Source organism: Carassius carassius, chromosome 32, assembly GCF_963082965.1.
Source record: "Carassius carassius chromosome 32, fCarCar2.1, whole genome shotgun sequence".
Lineage (NCBI taxonomy): Eukaryota > Metazoa > Chordata > Actinopteri > Cypriniformes > Cyprinidae > Carassius > Carassius carassius.
In genome coordinates this window covers 23,569,416-23,582,898 of record NC_081786.1, presented here as the reverse complement: position 1 = coordinate 23,582,898, position 13,483 = coordinate 23,569,416, and the positions used below count along the sequence as shown (strand labels likewise).

General features: G+C 36.7%; 1 protein-coding gene across 1 annotated transcript in view; it reads right to left on the bottom strand.

Annotated features, from left to right (window-relative positions):
• Positions 1-13,483, bottom strand: part of alk (ALK receptor tyrosine kinase) — a 402,565-nt gene that overhangs the window by 43,259 nt on the left and 345,823 nt on the right. The window contains exons 6-8 of the mRNA XM_059520814.1: positions 5,150-5,275; positions 2,409-2,543; positions 2,006-2,106 (exon numbers count right to left, since the gene is read on the bottom strand). Coding sequence (XP_059376797.1) covers positions 2,006-2,106; positions 2,409-2,543; positions 5,150-5,275 — 362 coding nt within the window. The remainder of the gene's footprint in view (positions 1-2,005; positions 2,107-2,408; positions 2,544-5,149; positions 5,276-13,483) is intronic.

The following is a 13,483-nucleotide window of genomic DNA, read 5'->3' as shown; positions in this document are numbered from 1 at the left end:
AGATTTGCATAATTCATTTAAGCTACCAGGTGCAAAAACAATGCAGACAGTTCATGCAAATTAATAAAGCAGGAGGTGAAATTTTAACAATTGGGCATTATATATCCATATGAAGAACAGGTGTTTTTTTTTTTTTTTTTTCATATATGTTAAAGGAATAATCAGAGTTCAAAACAAGTTGAGCTCAGTAAACAATACAGTGGTCTAAACTTGATGACCAAAAAAAAAAACTAAACTAAACTAAATAAATAAATAAATACAATTAAATAAAATTGTGTTACACTTTGTTGTAAGGCGTCCTTGTTATCGTATAATTCTACATTTAATTACTGAGTAAAAATAATTTACTACATGTACTTACTATATATGGTTAGGTTTAGGATTAGGTTTTTGCTAAGGGTTTCTTGCATGTAATTATGCATAATTTATTGTTATTATAATAGTAAATGCATGTAATGTGTAACAAGAACACCCAAAATGTATTTTCACTGTGGAGGTGGAGTGGAGGTTGTAATGCTTATATCACATCTGCTCTGAGGTTCATCTATTATGAGGGACCTTTATGTCAGGCGACTTGCAGTGGGGTTGTGAAAACGGCAGCTGTTGAAAGGAGCAAGGCTTCTCCTATTACAGAAGTCACGCTGAGAACTAGGCCTAGGGGGAGAGATCACAGTCGTAATCTACAGTTTTGGTTCGTGTCTGGATCTAGTCCAATATGCTGTCATGGCCCGCTGTGCCTCCACACAGCTCTGGGCACTGTTCATACAAGAGTAAGCCCTCACCTCACATTTATCAAGACTAGTCAAGACTTCTCATAAAGCCCAAACCAACAACTACTTCTCCACCTGTGTTATCTTATGTGTTTCTATCTATCTACACTCCATAATCTTCCTGAAATTCTGTTTCCTTTTCTTATTTTCAATTCTTTATCCCACTGTTTCTCTCTTTTCTCCATCTCTGTCTGTTTGCGTACCCTCCGTTCCCTCTGAAACTGGCTGTTTGTGTGTTTTTCTTCAAAACGTCTTTTGCAGTTGTGTAATTCACCCTTCCCAGCAGGCTGGCAAGTGAGCCACAGACTGATGGGGTCAAGGTCTATGAATTCTGAATCTAAAACGGAGACGGTCTTTCAAAAGCTTTCCATCTAGACGAAAGCCAGTCATTTGTTCCATTCTTCAAAACGGACATTAACATTTCACATTTGGTTGCCAGATTTCCATGTAATTACATTCAAATGACATTGAAATGTGGGTACAACAATAACCTTCTGACACTGGGCTACATTCTGTCAGTAGCTATTACAGAAGCAACTCATTAAAGCTATTGTGCATCCTAAAAATGTCACATATAGCCTTAAACACTGAAAAAATACTAGGTAAAACCAAAACCAACATTTTGACTACAGTTTGAGAGCTATTATAATCACACTTGACATTTTACCAAGTAACCCTAAGACAAACACTAATCCTAACCCTAACCATGTAGAAAGTACATGAAGTTAATTAATATTACTCAGTACTTAAATGTATAATTACCCTGTAAAAAGCACTCCTTAAAAGAAGAATAACCAAAAATAGCTCACATCTGTGCAAGGTAAGATGGAAACATGAAAACAAATAGCTGATTCAATTAATTTTAAAGAACTGGGTTCCCTACAAGGATATCATAATTTTTCATGGTCTTTGGGGGTTGAAACACTTATTATAAAATATACCACAAAGCAAGCTAACATACGTCAATAGGTGATACATGTGGATATACATCAACATACATGGAACATATACTCTCTTTCTGGTTATCTCTGGCCATTACCTCCTGCTGCATTATCCGAACAGGTATATAACCATATCAGTATTCTCAGCATTTCTATAGGTGTAGCATTGATTGCTGCATGCATAGGGTAGAATACATTTGCAAATAAGGCTTGATGAAAACTTAATTACTTCAGAGATCCAGAGGCACTGTGCATTACGGTCGATTGTGGAATGCAGAAACATTGTCTTCTTACCTTGCAAGGGGCGTTCCGTAATGGGTAGAAGAAAAGCGGGCTTCGCACCTGGGCTGATCCTCGATGACCTTTGGGCTGACTGTCAATGGCCAACAAGACCCCTGCAGACAGAGTGATGAAAAAATAAACTAAAAAAAAATAATAAAAAAAAACCTTAAAACAAACCTACACAACATATCATCTCCCTGAATAAAGTCGAGAGATAAAACAGACTAAAACCAGTCAGAAGCTTATTGTCAATCTTTAATAAAGATAATTTATTAACCATGTCTGTTGAAATTATTTAACTTTCTTTTTAATTTATCAAGTTTAGTACTCATCTTGTAGTCCAAACAACAAAAGTTCTGTTTTATTTAGATAAATAGTTAACCAAGCACAAGGTTAAGTTGTTTAGGTGGAGGACCTGGGGATGGACAGCTGCTTCTGAGACTTTGGGGAATGGATGGATGGGCCCTCCATTGTGGACCCCTTCCTGGAACCAGCTGCCAGCCACAATCCTCTCTTCCAAACGAGCAATAGCTGCCATTGAGGAATTGACCTGGTTAAATAGGAGAAGACAATAACATTGTGAGAATACTGAGAGACCTGAGAGAAAAGAATTGAGAGGGATAAAAAAGAAAAAGAGAAATAAGGGCTAACGATTGTACAATAACAATTGTATCCCTTAGCTAAAGAGCTTAGAAGCTTTGATGAGCAATAGTCTTTGACCGTTTTTTTAAATGTCTGAAGAGGCATAGGGAGACAGTTGAGTGTTGCTGAGTGCAAATGAGGATATGGTTTCGAGGTAAAAGAACAGAAAGCCAGGGAATAATGTGTGTAGGAAGGCTATATTAGAAATGGCCTCATAGCCCTTCCATCAAACAGACAATTCATTCAACCCCGTGCAGGGCTGCAGGGATGACTATGACCTTCATTAAGAAACATGGGTGGGTACATGGTTGCCCCTTCAGCGATCCACTGCAATTCAGAGAATAAATTGCCTGCTGGCATGCAACTTACAAGCTTTGCTTGAGGTTTGTACAATCCAGAATTATGCATATAAAATGGCATTCTTCTAAGCAGTGGGTACGCTCAAAAAAGCAAAGCTATTGTGTAAGGGATTGTTGATAAATCAAGACAAATTAGACTATTGAGAAAGAAATATCGTTTTTTTTTTCTTTCTGAAACAACCTTGCCCAAAACAGTACCAAGATAAGATATGATTTTTTATATTTTGGGTCTGGTAAAAACATTTAGATTAGATTGATTGGTCCAATAAATAAATAAATAAATAAATAGGATGGAAAAATAAACTGAACAAAATGTGAAAAAAAGAGAAAATCAGACTTTTTTCTGAAAATCTGTCTAATTGAATTAATCTTATATCATAAAAGTTGCTTCATAGTCGATTTGATCTTGTTTTAAGAGTGTTTATATACTGTAGATCTTAATGATAACAAAACAAAAGAATGATACTGGCATTACTACTATTGGGTTGAGAAATAACCTCAACATTATTTTCCTTTACTTCAAATTAACCTTGAATAGGCTTTAAAACTGAATCACAACTGCAGAGTCCTGTGCGTCATGTCTTCATGTGGTCTTCAGAAGTCAATTTTCAACAAACTTAAGAACATTTTATTAAATAGAGAATCTAGTCTTATTGTGCAAACTAAATAAGCGGAATAGGTTTGAAAGAGACTGTTTAACAGATTAACAGGTTGCTAATCAATATTAATATATGTGGTGGCATATCGGACATGGACAGTGACATTTAGTTTTGTTCTAACAATAAACAAAGCTCAGAATCCTGTTAAATCTCAAAATACATGTCTGTTGCCTTTCTCTTTGCACTGCAGGTGGACCCACTGCAATTTGATTACAGCTGCTGCACTCTATTGATCTGAGAGGTGTGAGGCAGGATCAGCTAATCATCCGCTGAGGAGAGATGCTACAGCTCTGGACTCACTGTTATTAACCAGGAGAGAGTAAACGCATCGACCAGCATGACCACACTTGTGAGGATTAGCATGAAGAATCACAACAGGGAAAGAGAGAGAAAGATGACAAAAAAAGAAGAAAAGTTCTGCACGTTTTGAATGCCACAGGATGAGAATGCAAGCTTTACATTTTGCATTGAAAAGCTGCTGGCAGTATCTGTGCTGTGCTTGCGAAGCTGAAGGAACAGATCACTAATGAATCCTCTATGATGGAATGAAATTGCATCATACAGGATAGATTATGGCAGGTATGAAATAAAGGATCAGGACAGTTTGAACCTCTGATCTTTAAGGTAAGGGGAGTTTAGTGAAGAAATAAAGACGCAGGTAATAATGGGAAAAGGTGGGGCCATCAGACAGAGAAAATTACCGGAAAATAGGCTAAATGTGGCAGATATGTCATCAGACCTGAAATAGTTTTTTTGGTAAAAAGTTTAAAAGTGCAATGCAGCAGTGAAAGTCTCAGATATATACTGTCAAAAATTCAGTGAAAACAATGGAAGTTTCAACTAAAGTGACCAAAAAGAGTGTAAATTTATAGCAATAGCCAACAAATCATTGTAGAGGTCAAATTTACAGATCTTTCTTTTATGCCAAAGAAATCATTAGGATATTAAGATTAATATCATGTTTCATGAAAATATCTGGTACATTTCCTACAGTAAATATATACAAAATATTTTTTGATTAGTTATATACATTGCTAAGGACTTCATTTGGACAACTCAAAAGGGTGATTTTCTCAATAATTTGAATTTATTTATTTATTTTTGCACCCTCAGATTCCAGATTTTCAAATAGTTGTATCTCAGCCAAATATTGTCCTATTCTAACAAACCATACATCAATGGAAAGCTTATTTATTCAGCTTCATTCAATTTCGAAAGAATGGCTTAAATTAGTAGACATTTGTATAGACAAAAAAATCTGTGCTTGATGTCTCTGTGTGTGTTGTCCCTCTTTTTATTTTAATTTTTTTTTGGGAGAAACAGTGTGTCTGGGATGACAATGACTACTGAACCACAACAACTCCCAAAATGTCCAATAAACACAACTTCTGTTATGTAATGGCCAAACACAGGATGGCTTCATTAAAGAGCTGCTGTTGCCCTCCTGAGCTCCCGTCTGTTGTCTCGTTCTCCAAATGAACAGCACTAATACTCACGGCAATGTTCCCCCTCATCGTCCCCTTGTGGACAGTCAGGGTTGAAGTCACACAGCTGGCTCACATTGATCTCCAGGCCCCCTCTGCAGTGATAGCGGCCCCGGAGAGTGATGTTTTGAGAGGTTCCTGGGCGGAGAAAGACAAGAGGGAATCAGAGACAGTTATTACAGAGACAGTTCCCCTGAAGGAGCCAAGGTTTAAATCTCTCAAGGGCACAACGGTGATAAAGCAGAATTTCAATCCCAGTAACTATCAGATTCCAGGGTCACCCTTTCTAAATATGTAACATTTGCGCAGGCAGCCCTGATCATTAACCATTAGCCCACCTTTACCTCATTTTTCTCATACATCTTTTTTTACAACCGCACATTAGGTGTAACAGGTTAATCCGAAGAGGTTTTCTTTATGTCTTTCTGATAGACTTTCCGCCAAGAAAGTAAATCAGAGGGTTACATTAAAAGCTTCTGTGCAAACAAACACAAAGACATCAAGTAAATTCAGCACTTTGTGAAACTAAATGAGGCATAAAAGAGGCAAAGCCTCTCAGTAGTCACTTGTTTTTTATAGCTTCAATGACAGGAAAGGATACTGACAAAGGCTATCAACAAATGAAAACACAAAGAGCCCTTTCCTGTCCAATAAAGATACAATAGGCACTCCAAAAACTGTGTTAATGTAATGAGAACTCAAGCACAGCTCGAAAGAGATGACTAGTACACCATTTTAACACAAACATATAAAACTTCTGCCCTTTTGTGGGACGGGATACAGATCATTTTACTATGGCGCAATATATAGTTTTTCTTTTTGCATATGTAGCGCTAGCTTAACACGCTTTAGAATATGAAGGACGGAACAATTGCCCAGATAAGTAGCATGTCGACTGGATTTATGTGAGTTCGGTCTGATAGCATCACAGTGAACACAGCGAGATGTAACCGCGGTTTGCATATCTATGCAAATGGAAGAAAGTCACAGAGCTGTACAAACGGACCGGCTCACCAGGGGTTCATCATTCTGCTGACAACGATAAAGAGAGTGATTGTACAGAAAGAAAAATAAGGGAAAAAACAGGCCCACTGATGTGTTTCAGTTACTTCCTTCTTAAAAAAAAAAAAAAAAATTTTATCACTGGTGGCTACAGAGGCATAACACCCTTGATCTGGGTGATGACAGAATTTGTTGGGAAGACACGTGACTAGAGATGTTCATCTGAGATTATACTGCTTCAACCACTAGAAATCAAGACAAGCAGGTAGCTCAATGTCCTACACTGGGCCGGGATTTCCAAAAATGTTAGCAGTCGATTCCAAAAAAGGAATCGATTTGATATTGTTGAGGGGAGTCCATTTTAGGAGTTGGTATTCATTATATTGGGCAAATATGTGTTGGCTAATGCTAGTTCCAGGAATACAGACATTAAAAGACCAAAGTTGTGGAACTCTTGCTAGTACATCAATGTATTATTGCAGAGATAAGGGAGATAAATGAATGCTGTCTTTATTTCTTCTTTTTCTGGTTCATGTACCCTTAATGTTGACCCTGTCCTGGTAATATTTATGGATTTGAGGAGTTGATTACATCAATTGCATTCAGTTGTTATACCACAGCAAAAATAAAATAAAATAATGAATGGTAAGAAAGTGTTTAGATGCAGTGCCCTCCACTAATATTTGCACCCTTTGTAAATATGAGCAAAAGCAACTGTGAAAATAAATCTGCATTGTCTATCCTTTTGATCTTTCACTAACAATAAAAAACACACAAAATTCTAACCTATCATTGGAGATGAACAATTTAAAGTGGGGGTGTCTGTAGTGTGGGGTGGGGGGTGTATTTGTGAAATAAATTCTCTCTCTAGTTGATGTTGGCCACAATTATTGGCACCCAATTATTGCAACATCCTTTTCCCAAGATAACGGCTACGAGTTTTCTTCTGTAATGTCTGAAGCGTTTAGAGAACACCTGATAAGAGATCAGAGACCATTCCTTCACACAGAATCTCTCCAGATTCACAGCTCCATGTTGGTGCTTCTTCTCTTCAGTTCATCCCACTCATTTTATTTATATAGGGTTCAGGTCAGAGTACTGGGATGGCCTTGGCAGAAGCTTTCATTTTGTGACCGATTTTTTATGTTGTTTTTGATGCTTGATTTTGATTATTGTCTTGCTGGAAGATCCCATTATTGTCAGGATAACGGTGTCAAATGAACACACGGAAATACAGGCTTAAGATAAATAAATCCAAATAAGGTTATCCACACAAGGAGGGCTGGAAACACATGTATACATCGACAAGACCCGACAAACCAAAACTGAACAGAAAGGAAATGAAATACAAAAATAAGGGGAATTAACAAGACACAGGTGAACTAACTCAAGTAATCAAGAGGAGAGAGAAACTAGGTCAAAGAACAAAAACATGGCAGGGGAACAAAGAAACAGAAAACACAGTCAGGTTTAGAAATCTTAGAAATTTTTCAATGATGCCATGTACCTGTACAAGATAGGACTTCCGGCAGAAAAACAAAAAAACAAAAATGGCCTACAACATAAATGATCTAGCAGTATATTTAACCCTGGACATGGGGTACTTTTTTCCCTGTTTGTACTAAACCCATCTGGTGGGTTTGCTGCCAAAAAGCTCTTTTTTTTCCGTCTGACCATAGAAGTGCCATTTGAAGTTCCCATTGTGTCTGACAACTGAATATGCTGGAGTTTGTTTAAAAATGAGAAGGGGAATTGTTCTTGAAATCCTCTTGAACAACATGTGGTGATATAGGGCTGTCTGCATTGTTTTTTTTTTTTGTCTTTCTTACTCCAAAATTTGTACAAATTTCTTCGATTCTCCAGCTGTGATCCTCTGAGACTCTTTGGGCACTCAAATTCTCCTTCTCACCATGTATTAGGACATTATAGACACATGTCCTCTTCCAGGCAGATTTGTAATGTCTTTACTTGATTGGAACCACTTAATTATTTCCCTGATGGTGGAAATGGGGATTTTCAACTCTTTTCTTAAAGCCACCTTCTTTATGGTGAAGCTCAACAATCTTGTTCTGCACATCAGAACTATATTCCTCATTTTTATAATCCTGTGGAACGGGAAGTCATGGCTGGACAATTTCATGCTCTTAGTCACCCTGGTGTGGTAAAACATTTAAATATGAATGGGAACATATTTTAAACATATTTTACTCATAAGAATTTCTAGGGGTGCCAATGATTGTGACCAGCATGATTTGGAGAAAAACATTTATTTCATCATACAATTTTCTCACTTCTATGAAAGGTTAGAATTATTGTGAATTTTTTGACTGAAAGATAAAAAAAAGATCAACAATGCAGATTTATTTTCACAGCCACCTTTGCTAATTTTTAACTCTGGTGCCAAAATGAGTGGAGGGAAATGTATTTATCAATTAAGTAAAGTGCGAACAGAATGTGATGTGTTTTTTTTTTTTTTTTACACTTGTCAAATGTTATTTATAATTAAAATAAAATATGTTATAGTTTAAATTTATATTAAATGCAATTTGTTAAATTAAGACTGTACTCTTTTAAAGTACATTTATGTGGCCTGTCATTTCATTAATATTATATGATCTGTAAGTACATTTTTTAAATAAGCTTTGAAGTACACTAAAAGTGCATATCCAATACAATTAAGTGCACTTCTTTTTCACAGTGAAACAAGGCCTTTACTCCATAAATGCAATATTTTTACACAAATTAGATTCACTGTTCACAGAATTCACATTGATCAGCCCCTGAATGGGTGTATGGGTGAATGGATGTATCAACCTAGTTGTGGCCCTGAATCATAATTCCTAGTAAAAGAGATTCTGAGTGAACATTGTGCTTAGGATGATGATTATTATTTTTAATATAGAATGTTTTTTAAGAGTCCATTTACTCTCTTTCAGTCTTGCTTGATGACACGTCAGCTAGGGATGGATACATTTCTATAACCCATCCGACTCCCTTTCATTTGTCTCTTAGTGCTACATCAAATTTTGACTTGCAACTGCAGACACATTTACATGCATTGAGCAAGAACCATCAGTTCATGAAAATGGCATATTAATTAATAGCCCTGCTTCACATCTCAGTATGGCAGCCTTGCTTAAAAAAAATAAATAAAATAAATAATACTCTTTTTAATCAAATGCTCTGTGTGTATGGCAAGTAAAGAAAAAGAGGAGAAACAGAAGTCGAGGAGGTGTTAATACACCAATCTGCTCTGATGCAGCAAGGCTTTGTGATGAAAGAAAAAAGATGTGATGGATAGGTCGGACTAGAATCAGTGTGCAAGTCCTAAAATGATTTAATTATTGTACGGCAGACATTTGACAGCCAGCCGTAACAGTGAGTCATACCACTAGCGGGCAAACATTCATATCAGTGAGCTGAAAGCTATGCTAAGATAAAAAAGATGCTCAATCTGTCACTGCACATGGGGAAAAGCTTAATGACCATCATGAAGGTTCACAGGCTCTGCGGCACAAATTCTTACCCTTGTAAACAATGCATGGAAGATGTTCTGAAACATGAGTCACCAAGAATCCGGCTCTGAAATACTGTTTCCAGTAAGATCCTTCAAGGTTCAGTCACACATTTCATGCACACGGAATGATTGAGTAAATGTTTGCTTTCGTAATCATTAATAAAAATGTAATATCTTGCCGCATGCTGTGAATCCTGAGAGCATTGAATTAAAAGGCTGTTTCCTCGCAAAAGCTCCAGATTAGCTGGGTTACTTTTCTAGAAGAATTCTGGAGAGGCTTTTAACTTTTCCTTAGTTTTTTTGTTGTTGTTTTTTTTTTTTTTCATTAAAATATATATGTATAATGCTTTTAATTATGCATGCACTATTGCACTATTATTACTGGTTACTTATTATTATTAAATTAAAGTGTTTAAATATCATATTTCTTGTTTTAAGATTACTATTTGTGAAACATGAATCTGATTATTTGACTATATAAATCAATAAATATATACATAAATGTGCACATATAAATACACACACACATTGCAACTTATATTCATGATATAAGTTTCCTGCATTATTATTTTTAATTAATTAATTAATTTATTTATTTGCTCACCATTTCACTGAATATCTGGTCTCACTCTGAAATATCTCACATTATGGGAATAAACATGCGATTTCACTGCATTTCACACCAACTTAAAATCTTTTTTTTTGTCAACATGTTTATTGTTTAAAATTAAGTACAATTAATATACTTCATTTATTCAAAGCTCAGCGCTCCAGTTATATCAACAGGAAATATTTGAACTCAACAACAAGACTGATTACCAACAGAATGAGAATTTAATGACTCCTTCAGAAGCACATGAAGGTCGCAGCAAGACAGTTGGAAACCCGGTTTCAGACTCCATTTCCTCAATCTTTGTTGTGCAACAAGAAGTAGGCCACACAGCATGCTAAGTTTCATGCATTTTTTTTAAATGTCTCACATTTTTCAACATAAAATGTGAAAATGCAAACAAGCAGCAAGAGGCCTATTTCACATCTATAAGTACAACAGATACATGTTTAAAGTGTTTGTAGATAGTTAGCTAATGATATAACAGTTGTGTTGTGCATCAAAGCAGGTAATTCATGGACCAGCCACTTGAAATTTATTATTTAAAATCTTCATTTCAGTCACTTTGATTAAATATGAAGGTTTGTCATTCGCCATGAGAGAAGACATTGATATGAAGTTGAATGGGACCATAGGATAAACATATTGAATGTGAAGGGTACACAGTGTGGAAATCAGAGTGATTATGTGGTCTTTGCATATCTTCGTTATATCACAACATCACAGCCATTGCACACTCTAGACAGATACAACTAAGCTGATCTGAAATGTGTTCTCTCAAAACAAGAAGACAGTGAGTACTCTGACTCATACACAGGACGCACTGTGCTTTTCTCAATAGCATTAAGCAAAAAAAAAAAAATATATATATATGTGTCTCAAAGAAGAGCAGAGACTTTCTTCATCCTGATTCTGAGAACCAGACAAAAGAAGCAAATTAAGACTCTCTGCAATTTCTTTGCACATTTCTGACATCCTCACATTGCTTAAAGAATATGGATATACAATGCTGCAAAGTGGTATGTGTTGAGCCCTGTGTTGAGCCTTATTTTGAAACATCCCTGTTATAAATCAACTGCTACAATGCAGATCTAGCAAGAGAATTATTTCAGGTGTTGATTTGTGAAATTACTGATTTATTTCCTCAATCAGTCACAAGAAGTAAGAGATACCTCTCAAATGAATCTGTCCCGAGCAACTCATTCGCTCCCGCTTAATCAGTCTGCAGTAGATCTGATTAAGCAAACCTCAAGTCACTACTTTTGGATGTATCAAAAGTCCTAAAAGTTCAGGAAAATCATATTCTTCTCATTCTGCCAATCAAAGTAGAAGGGTTTATTAACTGCACATTTATTAATCCTCATTTCTGTTATGTATTAAAACTCATATTACCTTCATTAATTAAGCAGTCCATGGGGAATATTAGATCTTAAGTCTCATGCATGAGCCCTTGATCATGCACAGCAAGTCAGTCTGTTAACCTTCATCTCACTGGATTATATGAACTAATTATAGTTCATCATCAGCTCTGAACATGAGATTTCCACACAGGCCTCCAGGAATGGATTGAGAAAGTTAGGTTAGTGCACTTTAAGTTAGTTGGGGCAGTCCAAGCCAATGCGTTTGATCTACAGGGAAAGGCGTAATGTTAATGCCCTTGAATTACACCTTAGGACAACATACGAAATGGGGGGCATCTATTTTGGAGCTCAATGAATTGTTCAGATCCACACTTGATTGGCTGAGGTAAGGCCTTGGCATCATTTGTCTTTGTCAGATTATTCCACAACGCCTGAGAGGCTAAAGCATGCAATGAAATGCCTGGTTCATTTTCTTTGACTATTTTTTGGGCACGTTTTGGGGCTGCTGCATTAGAGGAGGAGACAGATCAAAGAGGACAAGCCAGTGAGGAAGACAAAGTGAGCTGATACACCAAAGCTCTTATTGCTAAAAGACGGTATGTGTTCCTGTAAGACAAAAATAAAAAAGTCAGAGCACGTATGTTAGAACTGCCACCTCTTGCTCACAGTGTATCTGCTTGTCTACTGACCTCTACATGTTTGCAGCTGTGTAGTTCTTTAGGCCATAAACACTCTACGCCAATGTTTCCCAACACTTTTCTTGGAGGGTCCCCAAGGCTACACATTTTTGAACACTTGCTAATCAAACACATCTGAAAAAAACTCACAAGCTCAGTAGTAGAGACTCCAAGACCTTAATAATGTGTCAAATAAATGCAACATTTAAAATGTGTACTGTTGAGCTGCCTCCTAAAACAGGGTTGGGAAACACTGCTCTGTGCAAGCATGTAAATTCAGACACAAATGCTTGGCCGATACGTGCAAGTTTGAGATTACATTGAACATTATTGCATTTGCTGTTGCAAATTAAAACCTCAGTTGTCCAATTATACAGATTATTTAACCATTTTTAAGTTGACAGTCTAGCTTTGACTAACTTGCTGAGCAAGATTTGCTTCAAACCTTTGTTCATCAGTGAGAGTAACTGAATAGTATACTTGAAATGCTGATAATACACTGTGCATTTGCATTATTACTTTTGGAAAACACACAGAGCACATCAGTCTGATTCATGAACAAATCATTCAGACTAGTTTTAGGAACTGGATCAACTGATTAATTGAAACAATCAGACACACATGACTCAGTTCAGTTGTTTCCCTTGCTATGCCCACTATTGAATTGTAGCCCATCTGGAAATGTCCTTTAACTAGGTTTATTTTTATTCATTTTTTAGGTATGGCTGACAAGTAACAACAATGTCAAACCCTGAGGCTACACTATCACAGGATATAGAAAGTCTCACATGGCAGTCCCATGTTTGAGAGCAGGTCAAGAAAGGCCATGCAGAGGTATCACAAAGGCCAGTGTCTTTAAATCAAAGGATGCCCGAGAGAGATGGGAGGCAAGTCTGTCTTCTTCATTACATCTTGGAGGCATAAAACAACTTTGATTCCATGGTGGCCCTGTTCCTTGATGCTACCCTAGTGCCTGGCAAAGCTGGACAGTCACATTACAGCTCAAACTGCTGCCTTTCAAAGATGATTGAGAAAGAGGCTCCAGAGATTAAAGCAAACAGGCTTGGGGACTTCAGAGATGGCTGGGAGAGTACATTTATGACGCTCTCTGGCAATATGTTATTGTTTGTATGTAAAGTTATTTGAAATTACTTGAATCGAAAGAAGCGCTATACAAAT